The sequence below is a fragment of the Eubalaena glacialis genome, chromosome 8 (genome assembly GCF_028564815.1).
Source record: "Eubalaena glacialis isolate mEubGla1 chromosome 8, mEubGla1.1.hap2.+ XY, whole genome shotgun sequence".
NCBI classification, from domain to species: Eukaryota; Metazoa; Chordata; class Mammalia; order Artiodactyla; family Balaenidae; genus Eubalaena; species Eubalaena glacialis.
In genome coordinates this window covers 80,461,757-80,482,409 of record NC_083723.1, presented here as the reverse complement: position 1 = coordinate 80,482,409, position 20,653 = coordinate 80,461,757, and the positions used below count along the sequence as shown (strand labels likewise).

Below are 20,653 nucleotides of genomic sequence, written 5' to 3'. Positions count from 1 at the left end.
TTCATTCTATCAACAAACATTTACTGGGCACCTAGAACGTGCAGGAAAGATGCCAGCCCCGGGACATGGCATCAAATTGGCCTCTGTTCTCAAGGAGTTCACAGGCTGGCAGTGAGGCAGGTACACAGACGATGACACGTAATAATTTAGCCTGTACAAGGAATAGATAAACAAGGTGCAAATGGAGTCTCTACCCAGCAGAAGGCGTGGCTCCTGTCTACCTGAGGAAGTTGAGAAGACTTTGCAGGAAATGCGATGTGCATTTGAGCTAAGTCTTGTAAAAAAGGAGAAGTGCAGTTTGCAAAGCGAAGGAAATAGGATAGGAGAGGCAAGGCAGCCAGAAGCCCTCAGAAAAATGCCAGCCTCCTGGGAGGGGCTTTCAGAGAGTGATCATGGTGCGCGGAGCTGAGTGAAGCAGGAGAGGCTGGGAGGGACACAGGACTGGTACCCTGGCAACATGGGCACATTCCCATGTGGAGGTGCCAAAAGGGGGAAGCACATTCCAGGAAAGGGTGCAAGTGAAACACTTGCCAATTCTGAAATTCTACCCAAGTGCGCTCTTGTTCCCTCTTATTCTTCAGATGCTGGCTCTCTATTGAAATCAGGTTACTGCCTTGCCTCTCTGGTTGCACTTTTAATCTCTAGAATCCAAGGCCACAGTTGGATGAAAATCTCATCCTCCTTAAACACATCTTCTGTCTGGTGATTGCAAATACCGTTTCAAAGTAAAAATACTCGATGTATTTATTTTTATTGTTGAGACTCACCGATTCTGAGAACCTAATGATTCATCTTATACTAAGGCAAATAAAATATATAAAATATACAATACTATATAGTACAGCTAGATTTTCAAACAAACAGGGGATAGAAAGACCATTTTAAAGGATACCAACAGGAAAAATATATTCTTGGTTAGTTTTGGATTTGAAGATTGGATTCTCCCTTTCATTTTTTTAACAAAAGAAAAATCCCACACTTTTAGGAAAACTTTGCCTCCTCTATCTTCCCCAATGTCCCCCCCTTCCATCCCCCTCAAGGCACAAGTTTTCTGACAGATCTGCTGTACCTGCCACATAAAAAACCAACTCAAGGCAGACCATCATCCCAAAGTGCAAAGCAAACTTTCCTTGTTAGTGGTGCTGGCAAAAATCTTGGAAAGTGTAAGCGACATAAATTCCAAGAAAAAGACCAAAATATATCGCTGCAAAGCAGAACTTCCTTGTAACAAGATGTGTAAAATTCCTTTTTTTCCCGCTTGGCTATTCTAACATAAGCTGAACTTATTTGTACAACGTTCCAAAGCAGACAAGGAAACACGCGTGCGCACACGTATACAAACACACAAAGAAGACGTGCCTGAAGACTGTGTGAGAGGGGGTGTTCCAAACCAGACCGACCGTGCGTGGCGTCCTTGCCCAGATGCATCTGACTTCAGGCTTGGGAACGTTAAACAAACACAAAAACAAGAGCCGGCGATGCGCGTGCTGGGCTGGGTGACAGAGGCAGCAAGCAAATATTGGGATTGTATTTCACCTGTTGCCACGGTTACCAAAACAGGGTGGATACTTGCAGAAAGAGAAAGAGAGAGAACTGGGAAGACAGTGAGTCCTAGGAGACTATCTGAATGTGTGTGTGTGGAGCCGCTGGTGAGGTTGGAGATGGGGAGAGCCCAGAGAGGGCCGATGGAAAGGGACATTTCAATACCGCTTTGTGATGGGTGCTCAGAGAGCTCGGTCACCACTTCACACCCGCAGGAAACAGATCTCCGAAAGCCCAAGGAAGATCCATGCAGTCCCAAAAAACACAGCAATGAGAAGTGGGAAGTTTACTTTTGCTTGGTGGCAGGCAAAATCAAGTCAGTTTGTACTGGGTGCCAAGAGAGGCAATACTTATCATGAATCCACGCTTTGGATAACCAAGCAGAATAGCTTAGTGGTCTCATGTCAAGACCCCCAAGTCTCAGGAAGAATTATAGAAACTGGACCCAGTCCTTCAGGCATTCTGATGATGAACTTCAATTCCCATTGGATATAAAAGGGAAAAGCTGACTGATCCTCTTCTCCCCGGGTACTGACAACGCTTCAGGAAACACTCCCTTAGAAAATTCACTATCACAGCAGCCAGCAGATGGCTTTCTCTGTCAAGTCCTGACTAGCACATGCAGAGTGAAGTATTATAAATTGAAAACCTGGAATCTGGGTTCTAATTCCCCTTCTTTTGCTAATTAGCTACGTGACCTTAGACCAGCTGTTAACTTGAACTTCAGATCTTTGTTTCTCAAAGGAAAGAATTTTGCCAATATAATCCTTTCCTGCTTTGGAATTTGGTGATTCATAAGCAATTGCTAATCTCTCAAATTCTCATTTTCAAAACAAATATAATCAAATGTATAATCCCATGTGTTTGGGATCTTGATCAGCACACGGAATGTAAATGCTGCAGGAATTTATTCTGTTCTGTAGAAATATAAATACATGGTTGCTAGCTCTTATCAATGATCTCATAATCTAATCACTCACACTGTACCAAAAAACTCGACACAATATATTCCTAAATTAAACATTCTACAGTTTAAAGGGGCAAAGTGGTAATGGCATGTGAAAGTTTATACTTTCAGCCAAGAGAAAGGAGTCAGGGCTTCTACTAGCTCTTAGAGTTGTGTTGTTGCTTTTCGTTCTTTAATTCAGCAGTTGTCTTGGCCAGACAGAAATATGAATCAGCCTTCTCTCTGGTGTTTAGATGATGAGGACTAGAGAAGCTAATAGTTAGGTGGCTGGGCCTAGCTATTAATTTGAGCTTCATCTTATTGATACTTTAATCCCACTGAATTTCGCTTTTATAAGAACTTGCTTTGATTCGGAATAAGTTATCATGGGGACTCCAGGGTCAGCATGATATAGTAGAAACAGGACAAAAATCAAAGAAGACTTGGGCTCAGGGCCTGGTTATGCCACTGCATCATGCTGGAAAAGTCACTTAGAACCTCTCTGTGTCTATAAAATGAGGATAGTAATAATTCCCTGTTGACCTTAGAGAATTGCTATGAGGCTCCGAGGAGACAATGTACATGGAAGCACTTTGCAATTTGGAAAGTGCTCTACTAATATGAACTCATAGGACGATCATCCCCACTGCTGGCAAAACATTACGGTTTACGGTCAGGACCAAGGGCCCAATGCCGGGTTCACATCCCAGCACCATATTTTACCAGCTTGTATGTTCTTCACAAGTTACTCAACCTCTCAGTTCATTTATAAAATGAGATTAAGAACAGTACCTCCCTAAGCATATTGTTTGGAGAATTAAATGAGATAATATATTGCAAGATGCTTAACATAATTTCTGCCACATACACAAGTGATTAATTACTGTTAACAATTACTATTTTCTACCATGGTGTTTTAAGAAGGCAAATTGCCCTTAAAATAAGATCCATCATACATATTAGTGAGAGCTTAGATTTTCGTGGTTGTTGTCATAGAATCTTACCTAATTCCTATCCACCTGCATATTGGACAGTGGTTTTTCACAGCACTGAGGGAGAAGGATTCTGAAGAGTGGTCATCTTGGTTCAGCCCATCATCGCGTTTTGATCACTGGCTACAGGGACACATGGCTGCTGGCATGATTCGAAAGTTAATGAGAAGAGAGTGTCTGTCAAGTCAACAGCATTTCCTGCCTCGCCACAAAGCTTCTGAGAAGCAGACAGCCTATTTATTCACTGCTTTTTTATTCCTGGACACTTAGGAAGTGAAGCTGGGGATGATTAAAGCAAATAGGCAAATCGCAGAACTGCATTTCTCAAGAGTGCCAGAGAGATGTTACCTGGAGACTGTCTTTTCATGTGTATAAACTTTCCAGGCAACTCCATATGGAGCCAGGCTTCTCTGTGATTTATCTGTTGGACAGTGGGTGGCCAAGGGGCACTGTAGGCAAACAGTTATCCAGCTCGATAATTAGGGAGGGGAAAGGCAAACACAAACACACCCAGGATGACATTCAAAACAAAGTAGAGATTTAACCATGGATTGCTCACTCTACCACCCCAGTTTTCTTGTCTGCCAATCTGCCAGGAGGAAACCATGAGCCAAAAAAAGAAGCACGGTTAGTAATTTATCAGTACAGCTGATGGAAAAAGCACAATTCTGGATAGAAGCGTGAAGGCCTTTGCTGGAGCCCAGCTTTGTGTTTAAATGATGGCTTGATCTCCCTAAGTCTTTACCAGGTTTGGTGTCCTCACTTGTGAAATGAGGAATTGGGCAAGTTCTTCACTAAGTGCCCTCCATCTCTAAAAGGTCTTGACTCTCAATCCTTTTGGTTTCTTTCATTCATTCATTAATGTATATGTTTATGTATTCATTGAATAAACTGCAAACCTAACTGTGGATGAGGTATTGACAGTAGGTGACCAAAATACAGCACAATCAAGCCACCACAGTGGAAGAAACAGCATTTAGTATTGATTGCTCTCAATTCCTAGGAGGGCAATGATATTCCAAGTTCTGTTTTCTAAGGAACAGACATATTGCTTTCCTCTCAAGGAAAAAATATGACGGATATTGTTTCTAGATGTCTTTCAAACACATCAAATGTCGTCAGCTACTCTTTACAAGCTGAATACTTAGCTTAACATTTAACACACTTTACCCTCTCCTTCTTAGCCCCACCTGTACCCCCTACTCACTCCATCTCACCCTCATTTCCAGGGCTAGGGTTTGGTTCCTTCTCATAATTTTAATTCAACTCAGCTCAATTAAATTCAGTTCTCATTCATGGGGCCTTTCTCAGTACACGGAGCTTACACAATGCAAGGATTATTTTCAAGGAGCTTCCAATCAATCAATGGGGGAGACACACATGTAAAACAAGAAATGTCATGATTAAAATGTGTTTGAATAAGAGGCAGGGAGGCCAGACCAGTCAGTGAAGCCACAGAGCTCTGGTTAAACCAAGAGGTAAAGCTCCATACTAAACAACCACTCCACATTTTTTCCAGGTTTTCTGGAGATCTAAACTATCCTTGCCATCCTTGTCTCCCGTTAGTATGTATATATAAATTCACCTAAAAAGAATTTGATTTAATCCTCTGGTTACTGATACCTGGAAGCTGTGTATTTTTATCAAAGGATCAATGTTGTGATGGAAAAGCTTTGTCATTAGAGTCTGAGACTTTAGCTTTTGCTAAGTGATGTGTCATTGGGCCAGTTTTTTAACCTCTTGGAGCCTCAGTTGCCTCAGCTGTAAAATGGGGACAATATTCCTGTTATGGGGCTGTCCTGAGAATAAATTCAGGTCACAGCTATAGATACCTTCTCACTGGTAACAATACTTCCTAGGCTTCCTACCCCTATCCAAATTGAAGGTGGAATCTGGGTAGAGTGGCCAGAGCCCTCCATGAATTGTTGTTTATACGCCATCCTCATTTTCATCAGTTTCAATATGATAGTTGTCATCTCATCATTAATGAGACTCAAGACAGGTGTATGGACAAGTTCTCTCCACTCCTTATTTAGTTTCCAACCCTATTATTGACTTCTTTAAAAAGAAGAAAAGGAGAACCTTTTTCAAAGTTAGATAGAATTGGTCTAATTTTCACAGACAGAAATGAACACAAATCTACATAACTCTGAGGGCACCACATCCACGTCATTGCAGAATCACTCGCACCCAGCAAAGGCTAGAAAAAAGGGTCCCAGTCTGGTTTGCAGTTCCTACCTGTTCTGTCTCCTGCTTCCTCCCCTTTTCCACTTCTCTCTGCTCATCCTCCTTTCTCTCCCTTTCCCCTTTGAGTGTTAAAACTGTCCATCAGGTATCCAGTGAATTTCCTTCTAGCCGACCCCATTTTCAGGGAAGACACCCACCGATCCCAGGAATCTGGAAGGAAGAGCCTACCTCTCTGGGTGGTTAGAAGGATGGAAGGCTCTCACAGCTCTGAGTCTGCTCTGACCCCCAAATGAAACCCAATATGCACATATTCACTTGCATAATTGTGAAGTTATATGTTTCTTGGCTTAATTCTTCAGAAAAAGATCCATAAAACTAAATTATTATCTGCCAGACTTATGATCAAATCAGCTTGGACAGATGTGACTACAGTACTTTGAAGTGCACTGCTTGATACTAATACACATTAAATCGAAAGAAGAACATGTATGATTTTGACATAAGATGTTGCAGGTTAATGCAAGATGGAGCTTACTGGGGACACCTATTTTGCTCTCTTCCACAATAGAAGTGACCGATTTGGGGCAAAGAAAATGGATGTCTTCTATTGAGCCATCACTTGTCAGACAGCTTCTAATAAAACTGTACCTGTAAAGCAATCCTGTCTACAGCTTTTGGCCACCTCGAGGACCTCTGAGTTTCCCCAGAGATTCAGGATGATGGCTTTTGTCAGTGGCCAAGAGGGAGTGTAAAGCGGACACTCTGACAGCACCATTCCCAGGAGACGAGGTCTGCAGCGCTGTGAGGTGGGCAACACCTCCCAGGCGGCTCTCTGCTTTCTCTTGTGCTCTGAGAACACACCCCACACAGTGCCTTCATCACAATAGCCCATGTGTGACCTTTGGAAACGTCCTTGAAAACAGCGAAACCAGAGTCTTAGTTGAAATCTGGAATCCATTCTAGTCTTACACAGGAAGAAAATTCGGCATAGAACAACAAAGCCCATAGCTCTGAGAAACCTGGGGAGGCTCTGGCTGACATTAACATTGCGGAAGAGTTTTTTTCTTCTCTACTTTGTATTTTATAAAAGCTTTTCATCTGAGTAAACCAAAGCTGCTAGAAAATATTGTACGGTTAGTAGATGGCAATAACGGGTTTCTCCAGTGAATAAAGCAAGCAGAAATCAGAATAGGGACGCTCAGTAATGTATTAAAAGTCATTCACTTAACGCTTTTCCAAGCTACTAGGTAAATGCTCTTCTTCCAAAATATAAGTGGCCGATATTACAATTTTTCCCTTTGGATTAACAGTAATCCATATTTGTATTGGCAATACCCGGGTTAGGGGTGGGAGTTTGGAGCAGGGGGAAAAGCTGTATCTACTTCATGATACAGTTGGTTTGCCCAGACAGCATGGATCTGGAAATATTCATTCACTTAGAACATGAATCAGCAGAGTAGTATGCCTGCTCAACATTTAACTCAACAAACATTTACAGGGTAACACTATTTTTATAAGTACAGCCCAATTCTCCCTTTTGTCTCCTGCTGATATCATTCACTATTAAGCTGCCATATCATACGTTTTTATTTCATACATACAAATAACTATAAACCTGTACTCCCTTTGGAAGCATTTTCCTTCTTTGCCAGCAAGAAGAGGGGTAGGACACTTCAGAGTCAAGTGGTGGCATAAAATCCAATGAAACTCAACTGCAGGGAAATTTGGTTTGGAATTGTGTTTTAGAATCTACCTCAAGTTTGTCTGGGAGGTCCCTCAAAAGGGATACAGACCCTGAACTAAACTAGGTGATTCAGAAATAATCCAGCTGGAGGAGTAGCATCTGATGCTTAGACCCAGAACACTTATTCATACACATGAACAACTTAATTTTATATTTTTCTTAAGTACTGTCACAATTCATTTTTTATTTTCCTTTAAAAAAATGTAAATGGCATTACTCTGGTCTCCAAAACAGATGCCAGTTTGGACTTTACTCTGCCAGCAAGTATTTGGTTTGGCTCAGCAGGGCTTGAGTTGAAAAAATATTTGCCGATTCCAAAAAGATTTAACGAGCTTTGCTGGTGCCGGTGCCATTTGGCATGTCACAGGGACTGTGGCACAGCAAAGAGAACTCTCCCAACCACAGATTTTATTTGCCCAAGGTAGCCAACACTGGGAGTTCAGTTGCTTCCTTGGGCTGAGAAGCTGCAAGTGAAATGAGTGAAGTTTCCAAGAGAACGTGACCAAAGCAGGCGCCAAAAAAACTTGCTGCCATTGAAAACGAAGTCACTGGGTATTGATGGCTAATTTTCAGAGATGTCAATGACATCCTCACCCCAGCCATTAGACAGGGTCCCTAACGCTGTCAGTCAGCAAACCAAATAAATCTCCAACTTCTAGCAAAAGCTATCTATCCAATATGAGATACTAAAAACTTCGCTGCAGTGTATTTTGTTGACACCTGATACCTTACTAACTGTGGTGTCAGAATTTATACGAAAACTGAATGACCTACTTCAAGTAACTCCACTAAATATAACCAGCAAATTTACTTTATATGGCCAAGATCGACATGCATTGCTTTTATTAATATTTGGTAGAATAGAAATGCATGAATCTATCACTTTGATTGGAAAGACTGACCTTACTGCACATCAGTCTCATACGTTAAAAGTCACTGAAGTTGTCACCTGAAATCACACATTTCAGTATGAGCTGCAGTTACCCCGTGAGAAAACAAGGCAATGGTCCTTTCAGCTCAATGTCACATCTGATGACTATAACAAAAACTGAAAAATATTTTCATAGTACTATGTGCTTAAAAATCACATGTCTGTCTTGGTGGCTGTGGGGACAGGAAGAGTGGCGTTGAAACTGCGACTACCTCGAAGGAGAGAAACTCTGGATTGTTTTTGCTAATTTCACTTTCTGAGCAAATATACACATACTTGGGTACATCCCTCCTCAACTCTTATGGATTTCCCCAAACTTCCAAAAGTCCCTTTCACTAAGGCCACATGCTGGTCCAATGTTTGTTATGTGAGCATCCGATGCCAAGGTTCAGTAACAAATAGCCTCAAAGAGAGAGCCAAGCTCTGCACAGCTTTTCCACAGAAAGACCTATTCACTGAAACAAAGACAGAGCCATCTACCTGACTTGACTGAAGTTTGGAAGTCAGAGCAGAAATCAAAAGAAAGACAAAGTCATGAAATAACAAAAGGATGATTATAACTGTTATTTACCATTTTGGCTTCTGAATGCATTGGCTGGACTTGGGGAGAAGCACAGGGGTTGCTGAGATTTGGACCTTGCATTCCCAGGAGGTTGGAGTTCACTGACATTTGTCGCTCCATCTAAGAGAAAGGAAAGTAACAGAATCAGAAGTCTGCGAAAGGCAGTCTAGGTCATAGACAAAGCTGCATTTCTCTTTCAAATGGATCATTTAGAATTTCTGTGAATAACTCCCGGCAAAGCCTGTGGTTTGCTGAAGGGTAAAACAATATACTCCTGAGCCTTGAACTCAAGCACATCAAAGAATCATCCAAAGCTGCGCCTTCTAGAGAATACGCCTGATGCCAAAGAGAACTACGTGTTGTCATGGTAGATCATTTCCAAACAAAAGTATGCAATACTTCCACTTTTGCGAACACTCCAAATACTACTCATCATGCTTATTTTTATAGCTACACAGAATAACATATGCATAGATAAATGCTGGCAGGATACAGAATATACCAAATGGTTATCTCAGGTTATCTGTGGCTTTTTTGTTCTCCCTAAATTTAATACAGAAACGTGAATCATTTTAGCAATAAGAAAAAATTCATTTAAAAAGCCACCCTCTTAAAGATGACGTGTCTTCCTGTCTCTCTAACTCATGACCACAGTCAAAATGATCCAGCAGAGGTATTTGAGCTGCTGCCCCTGGCACATCTTCTCTTCCCTGTTAACCGTGTCTGACTACACAGGAGCGGTTTTAGGCCTCACAGCAGGGCTAGGGCTCTGGAAAGGTGAAGAAAGCAGTCAGGGTGCTGAAGACTCGTGATCAATGCCCCCCACTGTCTTGCTGGCCTGCCCTAGTGTCTAGAATTAACATTCAAATATCTGAATTGAGTTCTGGCATTTTTTTGTCTCCGGGGTGCGTCCCTGTTAAAAAGTAAATACAGCAAAATCTCTATTTCAGTCAAGGAAGGGTGCGTCTGATTCATATTTTCTGTTTAGTAGAAAATTAGCACTTTTTGAAGAACTAGAATAATGCTTAATAAATACTTAATACTGAAATCCCACAGAAAATAATTCGACTTTCCTCAGGGGGGAAATAGTTTCTTCAATGCAAGAGTTTTTCCATTTGCCAAAGGATGGAAATGAAAACAATGGTTGGAAATTTTAGGGAACCAGGTTTCTGCTCAGTTAGCCTAAGTAGTCTTAGAAAATACAGAGTTCCTTATCACTGGAGTTTGTCAAAGTGTGGAGGATGGAAACCTCACAGACAAGAGTTGAGAGTAATAGTTGAACTAAATGACCCTTTAAGGTCCCTTCCATTGTTGGGACTCTATCACTGCAATTCCTGCTGTGTCCTCCCCAAGGGCAGGGGTGGGGGGGGTATAATTATGACACCAATGTGTGGATTAGCAGAGGTGCCTGCCTAAAGCCTCTCATGAATGACTGGCGCACATTTCCTGTCACAGCAAAGCACCATCAGCCTTACCTTGGCCAGAATTAGCTTATCAGTTATCTAGCAATGTATGAATATGTGAAATTGTTTCAAAAGGAGCTACTTAATGAAGGAGAACTTTCTAGACCACTCTAGCAAAACCTTTTGCAGCACCAATTCAACAAAATAAAATAGAGTTGTCCCTCAGTATCCGCTAGGGATTGGTTCCAGGACCCACCTCTGATACCAAAATCCAAGGATGCTCAAGTCCCTTATATAAAATGGCATAGTAATTGCATAAAACTTACACACATCCTCCCTTATACTTTAAATCATCTCCAGATTACCTATAATACCTAATACAATGTAAATACTATGTAAATAGTTGCCAGCACTTGGCAAATTCAAGTGATGTTTTCTGGAACTTTCTGGTATTAAAAAAGTATATTTTCAATCCATGGTTGGTTGAATCTACAGATGTGGAACCCACAGGTACGGAGGGACAACTGTATTCACTCTCATATTCCTCTAAATCTCCAGGCAGCCTGGGTAGTCTAATTTTTTAAATTATTTTTTAAAATCATGGTAAAATATACATAATATAAAATTTACCATTTTAACTCTTTTGAAGTGTACAGTTCAGTGTCATAAAGTACATTTGTATACTCTCATTGTTAAGTCATGGAGATTTCTCTAAAAAATGCTTATTACTTTATAACTCCCACTTCCAGAGGCCAGGGGATAGGAGAGTTGGAATAGGATTCAACACACTATTCCAATTAGTGACCTTCTCCTAGAGGGAAATCAAGTCCAAAGGAGCTTTTGCTTTCAGTTTCCTAAAGGAGGATGGTTCAGAAGGACACATGATTGTCCAGGGTTTTCCATCATGCTTTGTAGCCATCATGCTCTACAAAGAAGTGAGAGTAGCTTGCTTGCTGCCTCTTGATCCAGAGTCAGCCACGCTTCCCACTTCTCAGAAAAATTACAGTCTAGGACTGTTTCTACCTTATGACTGACAAATTACACAGAATACTGAAAACAGGCTGATTTTCCTATCTTAAAAAATTGCATTTTTCCATCTAAGTAATTATAGGGGGTTAGCAAGAGCCTCTTTAAAACAACCATTTGGTGCTTTGTGCTAATAACGCTTTGCCTGTGAATGTGGCTTTAATGAGTGGACTAGAATTAAGAGGTCAGAAGATGGGAGTGGCTTTGCTAAATACTAAGCGACATTGAGCACTGTAGGTAAAACATCCAGGTAAAGGATATCACCTTTTTTTGAGCTTCTTCTTTTCCCTTGAAACAAACTGGAAAACAGGAGCTAAAATGTCTGCAGTTCACTGGGCTTTTGTAATTATAAATGGGTGCTCGTATTCCCAAATTATTTCAGCATTTGACTTTCAAGATCAGAAATCACAACCCAGTGAAGTGCTGGAAGGCAACGCCTGCCTTTTTCTTCACCACATGCTAGCATCTAGCACACAGCTTGCTCCATAGCAGGTGCTCAACAAAATTTTACGAAATAAATGAATGAATGAACAAATTCATCATTTGTTTCTGACCTAGAGCTTTGTGAAATATGTAGCCTGACAGCGTGCACTACAGATCAGTTAAGAATCTCACCTTCACCTACAGACATAAACTAATCTTTTATGCCACAGGAAGCATGATTTCTCAGGGCAAGAACTCTACGGAAAGACCACGCTTGACAAGCCAAAGTTACAGTGCAAGGGCTGGCGACTTGATAATAAGGAAGAAATGGCCCACATTTCTAAGGCCTAGAACTCTTAGCATATGCTTTTAGATACCTTGTGTTAATTTTCTTTAGCTACATTAGTGTCACACCGAATCACGATTTCCCAACCTTGGCACTACTGACATTTGGGGCCAAATAATTCTTTGTCGTCGTAACTATCCTGTGCATTGTAGAATGTTTAACAGCATCCCTGGCCTCTACCCACTAGATGCCAGTAGCACTTTCCCAAAGTTGTGACAGCCAACAGTGTCTTCAGATATTGCCAAATAACCCCTCGGGTACAAAACTGTCCACAGTTGAGAATCACTGCTCTAGATTGACACTATTTTCATGATAGCTGTACACATCGCTGACATGGGTTTGGGAACTCCTGACTCTCTTTATCTACACTGGCTCTTTACCATGCACCTGATCCTTTGCTTCTATTCTGAAGCATCAACATTTTTAAAAAATTTCAAGCATATTGACTTCTCTGTTAAAATTTTAAAGACTCTTTTTCTTTTTTTTGACGTGGACCATTTTTTTTTAAAGTCTTTATTGAATTTGTTACAATACTGCTCCTGTTTTATGTTTTGGTTTTTTGGCCACGAGGCATGTGGGATCTTAGCTCCCCGACCAGGGATCGAACTCGCACCCCCTGCATTGGAAGGTGAAATCTTAACCACTGGACCACCAGGTAAGTCCCAAAGACTCTTTTTCTATTCAACTCCTCTATTATTTCAAGTTGTACAGTGAAGTGATGTGGTAGAAACCAGTGGCAGGCACGCTTTTCTCTGGGTCTTTTCAGCCTAAATGTCCCACCTTTGCCCCTGGGAATGGAACACAGTTTAGTCAAACGGGGAAAAAAGGTCACTGTAGTGATATTTTTCTGGACAATGCATAGAATTCCTGAAAGGAAACTATTTTGGACAAGAAGGATTTAAAGCCTGGATGAAGATGGCTTGTGGTAGAAGTCTCCATGCCATTAGTGGGGTTGAATGAAACCCAGGATCACAGCATTGGTGGTGCTGTTTTCCTTTACCTAAAGATGTTTAAGGTGAGTGGTGCAGGTAAAGTCAGTCAGCTCACTTGTCCTTCTGACCCAATTTTGCAAAGAATCTTTCTAGCCTGAACTACCTGATACTTACAGTGGGCAAGTCCATGTCTCTACAATTGGGCCACCAAGGCTTTCTCCACCCCCCCTGCTTCCACTTGGATAAATGAGCAAATTGCTCATCCTGGGATGATCTGGGCTGTTCAGCATGAGGTGAGTGTGCGTCCTAGTCACGACTCTTCCCTTACAAGCTGTGTGACATTAGACAAACCCCTTCAGTGTCTGACTCTTCAGCTTTTCACTGGTAAAATAAGTATATCAATAATGACTGCGATCATATTCCCACAGGATTGCTGTGAGAACAAAATGAAACAGCAAATGTAGACAGTTCCTTAGAATGCTAAAAATGCTCTGCAAAACATTCCTGATATTATTGTGGGAGGGTTTTAATTGAATTGCCATATCACCTCTAAGGCTTTTCAGAACGCTTATGGCCCTGTAAATTGTAACACCAGCCATGTGCACCGAAGCACAATGCCAGGGAGGATGACGATGTACAGGGTGGGGATCCCGTGGCAGGAGAGCAAGGGTTGCTCTGAAACAGTCTGTATCTGCGTTCTACATGAATCTGTTGTTTTCAGAAGGGGCAGTATAATATCACGTACGCGTGTAGACTCGGGAAGGGGCACTATAATATCATGTACGCGCGTAGACTCAGGAGCCAGACCACCTGGATTTAAATCCTGATTCTGTCACTCACTAGCTCTTCTTGACTTAGTCACTTAACCAAGTTCCTTAGCCTCTTGTGCCTCAGTTTCCTCATCTGCAAAATGAGGGTAATAACAGTGCATACCTCAGAGGTTTGTTGTGAGAGGGAAAGGAGAGAATGTACGGATCATGTAGTGGTTGAGAGAGAATTCCTGGGTTCAAAACTCAGCTACTCTGCTTCTCAGCCAAGCAAGCTACTTACCTTACTTTCTCCATTCAAAAAAATGGGATAGTATTAGTACCTACCTGAGAGGGTTGTTTCACATGTTGATGAAGTGCTTAGAGAGTGACTGGCACATGGTAAGCACTCAATAAACGCTGCTAACGTGATTAACAGAACATGATACGCACGGATACGTGTTAGCAGTTATTACGTACCATCGTTATTATTGTTATTATTCTAATTATCACTCTGAGTCCTGGCTAGACCACTCATTGGCAATTTAATAACACTCTGTATGTAGCCCAAGCTATAGGCTTTGGAGTAGTCATAAAATCCCGTGTCCCTGGACAAATTCCATTCCCTGGGTATGACAAGCTCACTTGTCACCAGCAGGAAGATGGAACCATGCCTCATTAGGGAAGCACAGTAGGATGGAGAAGCCAGCAAGATGCCTAGGGATGCACAGCGAGGCACTCAAAGCAAACTGGCACCCAGCTCAACTCTCCATCCAGAAGAAGCCACTTTCTTCCCTGTCAGCTTAGACCTCAGCTCTTCCTGTACTCTTTCAAATGGGGCAACCTCGGCAGAAGTCAGAAGCACTTACTGGCATCAAGACGGCGGAAGAGCCCGGCATTGTAGGGTTGGGCAGGGTCCCTGGCATGGAGGCTGGCATGGGCTGTCTCTGTCTGTTGTGAAGATGGAGCAGAGAAGATAGAGAGCCTGGGACAGGCCTGGGAACAACAAAAAAGAAAAAATAGCAAACATTATTCTCAATGCCCTGATCAGGGGATTCACTGCCTGTTTCCCATGTCCAGAGCCAGCGGGGACAACACCATGACATGAGCAGCAGATCAGATCCCCTGATGGGAGCCACATAATTAAGGATATTAGGGAAATAATAACAAATGAAATACAAACCTGGCTTCCTTTGCTACTTCCTAGTTAATACATCAAATTCCAGCTCATTTCCTGACCTCCGTTATCTAACTGATATTCAATAGACAACAAGCTGGTAAATCTCCTACAACCCTTGCATCTCAGGAAAGGGACCTGGTGGTGAAATCCTGTGTGTTTACTCTGAAGCCTCTGCCCTCTGGAGGACCTTAGAGCCTGAGATCTGTGTACATTTGTTTTATCCACACTCTCTCACACCTCCGCCTAGAAGCCTGCCTGGCTTTGCTCTGGATATACTTTCACTATCTGGATTTGCAGAGCCAACTTAATTCATAATTTCCCAATAGAAATCCATTTTGACTTTTTCACAGTTCCCTACTTTGAGTGGAAAAAAAAACCAACAAAGCCAGGTCACAAACCAAAGTAGCTAGATTATGGTTCACAGCAATGCAACGAGCCTTTCTCAAGGCGAGTCTGGAGCCCAGCCCCCAATTACCAATCCCTCATTTCATAATAGCTCGAGGTGTTAGGCTGTTTGACAGAAACTGATTTCGGCCTGACCTGCAGGACTTGGGTAAGCATTCCTTGGGTGAGTACACAGTTCTTTTGCTTCAATTTGCCAGAAAAAAATTTAAGGGTCTTAAATTGATTTAATGAGCCAGGGAATATGGGACTGAGGGAAAAAGGGAATTATTTGTGTTTATTAAAAATGGCAAACAAGTGACCTCCTTGGCTAGATTCTCAATCTCCTGATGCTCTTGCTCTGGGGAGCTGTCTAAATATCAAACCATCGAAGTAAAGACTTAACAACAAACAAATAAAACAAAACAAACAAATAAACAAACACCCTTCAGGACCTCTGAGTCTTCCATGTTAAACCATCTTATCCTGAATGCCGTGATAGAAACTTGTGCTTCCCAAATTAATGTATTTTCTAAAAAAAAAATCCCTCATGCTAAGCGCTGGGTAAGCATTGCAGAGAGATGTTTTCTGCAGGCCAACGCCTTCCTGTGTTTCAGGGAAGGGTAGCATGAAGAGCCTCTTCTTTGGAGCTCATTTGCCTCCCATGGGTGACTCATGGAGCCTAAACTGGGGGAAAGAATGCCAAGATATTCTTTCTTTGCATTGCTGTTACAATTCCAAAGAAGATTAAGTTTTCTGTTCTTTTCGCCTGAAAGGTCCCTTGGAAACATAGCTTGCTATCAGAGTCACACACATCGTAGAAGGATTAGTCCTAGATTAGTCCTAGATTTATATGTTTACGAAGTTGTATATATGAAAATATAAAAAAAAATAAAACCTTTACACAGAGTTTACGGAGATGTACACAAATTACAACCAGTTCTACTAATAGAATGTGTGTGAGTGGTTACATAGATAGGCTAATGTAAGAAGCTTGTAACAATGAAATGAGTGTTTTCAGAAAAGCAAATGAAGTACTATGGGTATTTCTTGGCATGTACCCTTGGGACCTCTGGAGTATGGATGAACAGTAAGGATTAGTAAGGCCTTTGAAGGCCCTTCAGCTTTTACAATTCTAGGAAATTGCTGGTTTCAACTGCTCCAAAATTCTGTAGTTGTAATGTCACTGGGTCTTAAAGTCTATGTCATTCAGAGGTGAAGAACTCAGTCAGAGAGGTATAAAATGCTACTCAGTCATCAGACATTTGTTTTGTATTCTCCAGTCTTAATGTTTTCTTTGGGACCTTTGCTGAAAAGAAAATAGCTATATATCAAAGTACAGAATATTTAATAATGGTCAGTTCCTCTAAGTACAAGATTAATAATCTGAACTCCCCACTTTCATAATGAGACCCTACAGATAGTTAATTATCCATCCATCCATTCATCTAAAGATATCCAGATAGATAGAGACAGACATCTATACATACATGCATGCATATAGATACATAAATCTATACATACATAGTCTTCTACCATATGTCTGTTCCCCTAGTCACCAGAGGTAATGCTTTGAGTGTAGACAGTTAGAGACACGCAAAAACTGTTATAGGAAAGACAACTAAAAATATTTGATTATGTTGATGTGCAGTATCATCCTCATAAACAAGGGCAACACATTATCATCATTTACATTTTGTTCCCAACATATTAATGATAACCTTGATTATCAGTTTTTATTGATGGGCTATTTTTTAAAAAAGAAATCAATTAAACAACTTAATGGTGATGTAAATGAAGACGCAAAAGTAATTAAATTTAAAACAAGTTTTCGTTCTTCCCCAAACTGTGGAAAACTCCCAGTTGTATAGAATAATTGGGGAATAGTATGTTTCATTTAATTCAATGTTCTTATTAGGTCAGTTATTTCCACACCATGCGTAGGTCTCCTAGATTTTAAAATATCAAGTATTCCCTCATTAATTAAGAAAATCTTTCAGGGTACTGGGTTCCCTTGGGATTATAATAATAATTATTAATGATACCAATCAGGTCAATTAGCAACGTATACTTGGAGGGAAAAATGGTTATTACAGAATGCTGTATGTTTGAATTCTGAATAATTTTGAATTATTGTTTTACCCAGATTCTGTAAATAATTTCCCCACCTCCACCTGTAAAATGAATGGAGTTTTCTAGGCTTCTTGCTTAGGTTTTTAAAACTACAAAAACTGCAAAAAAAAAAAAATCTATGGCTACCCATCACTAGATATACAAAGGACTAGAATGGGGTTATTATGTAGCTTGGCCTGAGAAATAATCATTTGTCCAGAATATTCAGACCACTGAAGCAAGAATGGTATTGGAATACTTGCATTAATTGTCTAATTCCCTTTGTGCATGTAGAAATAATAATTATTTAATACATTGCATTAAATTTTTTATATTGCACTTATACACTGTTTCATATTTTTCTAAATATGTTCACCTTCATGTGACTTGAAACAATGCAATGTGGTAGGTAGGTCCTATTACTCCAATTTTACTTAGGAGGAAGCTGAATTCAGAGACATTTAAATTTGCCCAAGGTCATATGGGTCATGAAAAGAAGTAGGACTTATTCTCAACTTGCAATATAGGGCTGCCCCCATCCCACCTTGATGGCTCCCATAACTAAGTTATTATTGATTTTTTTATACTAAAATAAATCCACGGTCCATTTCCTTTGATATTCACACTGCTCCCTGGACTTTCCAATGAACTAGTAAAATTCTGCAATACTGCTAACATGAGAAGTCACTGATCCATGTGAAATTATGTTTTCTTCCTTTAAAAAAAACACAAACTTCCCAAACAACACATCAGCTAGGCTCTGAAAATAAGATGGCAAATTGCAGTAAAGTTGTGAAAACAAAGACCCAACAGTCTCTCTCCAGTGCAGGCTTGTTGCCATGAGTTAATTCCAGGCTTTGAGCGAGCCGAGCCTCCTTTTTAATAACCATATGCCTCTAGGTAAAGTATTTCTACTAAAAATTATTGAGGCATGGAACAAGGTAAGATGTGTGAGCTCATGTTGGATTGTTCAATTATGAAACTGAGTCCCACAGCATTGAGTTTTCCAACTTGACAGATTATTCCTCTTTATACACTTGTATAAACATACTGCTTACGGCTGAAATCTATGTAAGCTTTTCTTTCAATTACGATGTCAGGGATGACAGACTGTGTTTTCACCGTCCTTAACAGAATGACAGGTACCACAGCGAGCGATTTCATGTCCTCGTTTTTCCCTCCAAAGGATGTTATCCATTCTAGGGATGTCAGTAAAGATGCCTGCTGGTCTTCCTTGCCCTTGGGCAAGCCCAACTATCTTTAACGAGCCAAGGGCCAGTGCTTTTGTTTGCAAGATCTCAGGAGGATCATGGCAGACTGCTCTTCTCTCCCAGGTCTTCACCAGATCCATGACCTCCTGGGATTGCTTATTAAACTCTAAAGACAGGCAGATAGGCCAGGTATGTGGACAGGCAAAGGGAAGAGGCAAATGATGAAAAAAAAATTAGGTTGGAAAATTGGAAGATCAATATTAGCATCAAAATCAGACCACAGCCATCTAAGAAATCTTGAGCAGATAAAAAAATAACAACAAAAGAACTTGGTGTTGGGGGGCGGGGGACAGACTGAAAAAAAGCTTGAAAAGCAAGAAAATGGCAGAAGAGTGGGCAAGGAGCAGTGGATCCAGATGCCATTGCTATTAGAGTTTCTGACTCTGGAGAAGAAACTTCCTTAGCTTTTAGGCTCTCCACCTCATCATCTGTTTAGTGAATGGATCAGACTACAGGCCCTTGAAACTCTCAAATTCAGATTCTAGGGCTCGAACTGAAAATGAGATGTTCTTAACCTAGTGAGACTATATGTTTCATTATGATAAGGGTATTCTTTACTGCTCACTGGTGCGTCCACAGCCCTTAACCTGGCACCTGGCACATAGGAGGGGGTCAGTGTGTCTCTATTAAGTGAAATTGACCTGGTACAGCACCTAATTCTTAAATTACAAATAGAAGGTGTCCCTAAAAAGTGAGAGAAATTGCTTAAAAACGGACCCAATCCATTCTATGGGGCCCACACTTAACTCTCATTTAAATGTAACATGATCTCACACACAGACTAGAGAAACCTTGTTGACTGCTATCTTTGTATTTGCTTATGAGAAGAAAGATGTGCTGCCTTTGGACCTTCTTAAATGAAGTGTTGTGGCCTAATTTAGCAAACTAGTCTCTGTCTGGGATGGGGAGACTGAAGAGTTGAAGAGGTGAATACAAAACTCTTAAGTCTTAAGAGGAGGCAGTTTGTAATGAGAAATGCTTATTCACTCATTCTTCTCCTAAGTGGAATTTTAAAATTCCTATTTTTGTAAAGAAGGCAAATTGCCAGGATAATCAAGCAGAATGTGAAATGGAAAGACAGCATAGCTAATTTCTTCCTTGTAGTAGTAACTACATTGTAAAGTGGGGTAGTGAAGAACATGGGCTCGGGAGCTGGTCTGCCAAATTGGAATCTCAGCTCTGCCACTTATTAGCTGTGAAACCTCGGGCAGAGTTACTTGGTCTCTCTGTGCCTCCATTTCCTCCAGAGTAAAATGGGGTGATAGAGAGATTTACCTCAGGGCATTAAATGAGTTATCACATATTAAATATATTGAATATGCTTAATAAAATTAGTTGTGGTTGTTTTTGTTGTTGTTATTATTATTCTGAAGCACTGACCAAACAACAGATTAATTACTATACTTCAATCAAGAAACTGTGGCTTAAGGCTGGGATCTTTTTTTTTTTTTTTTTCTTTTTGTGGGATCTTAGTTCCCCGACGACCAGGGATCGAAGCCAGGCCCATGGCAGTGAAACACTTAGTAAGGCTGGGATCTTAAAGAACATCAACCCTTAGCTTTAATTGAAGAACTACAATCTAACAAATATAAAAGAGTCCAAAACTCCTAGCATATATATTTCTTTTAAAACCCATCAACTTTAGAATCCCAAACCTTTCTATGGAGGCAAATGGATTCCTCCCACCAACAATTTTACAGAATTGCAAAATGACTTCACAGTATTTCTCAGAAAGGATCCTTGAAAATATTTCCTCAAAATGGAACCAAACTAGTTCCCCAGAGATCAGTCCTCAGTCTCTTGTTTTTCCTGAAAACAATGACAAAAATCCAACTGAAGCAATAACTGGGAAAACAAGAAAGCTATCTGGCCCACATTCTAAAAGACATCATATTACTTGTATCTTTTAGAATTAGCTCATGCTCTGTA

The 20,653-nt window shown here is 40.7% G+C and overlaps 1 protein-coding gene across 2 annotated transcripts in view; it reads right to left on the bottom strand.

The window, feature by feature from the left end:
- The window catches only part of CREB5 (cAMP responsive element binding protein 5), a 321,691-nt gene that overhangs the window by 87,853 nt on the left and 213,185 nt on the right, over positions 1–20,653 (bottom strand). For both annotated transcript variants that reach the window (XM_061198625.1, XM_061198624.1), the window contains 2 exons: positions 14,650–14,776; positions 8,914–9,024 (listed from right to left, as the gene is read on the bottom strand). In XM_061198625.1, the coding sequence (XP_061054608.1) occupies positions 8,914–9,024; positions 14,650–14,776 (238 nt within the window). The remainder of the gene's footprint in view (positions 1–8,913; positions 9,025–14,649; positions 14,777–20,653) is intronic.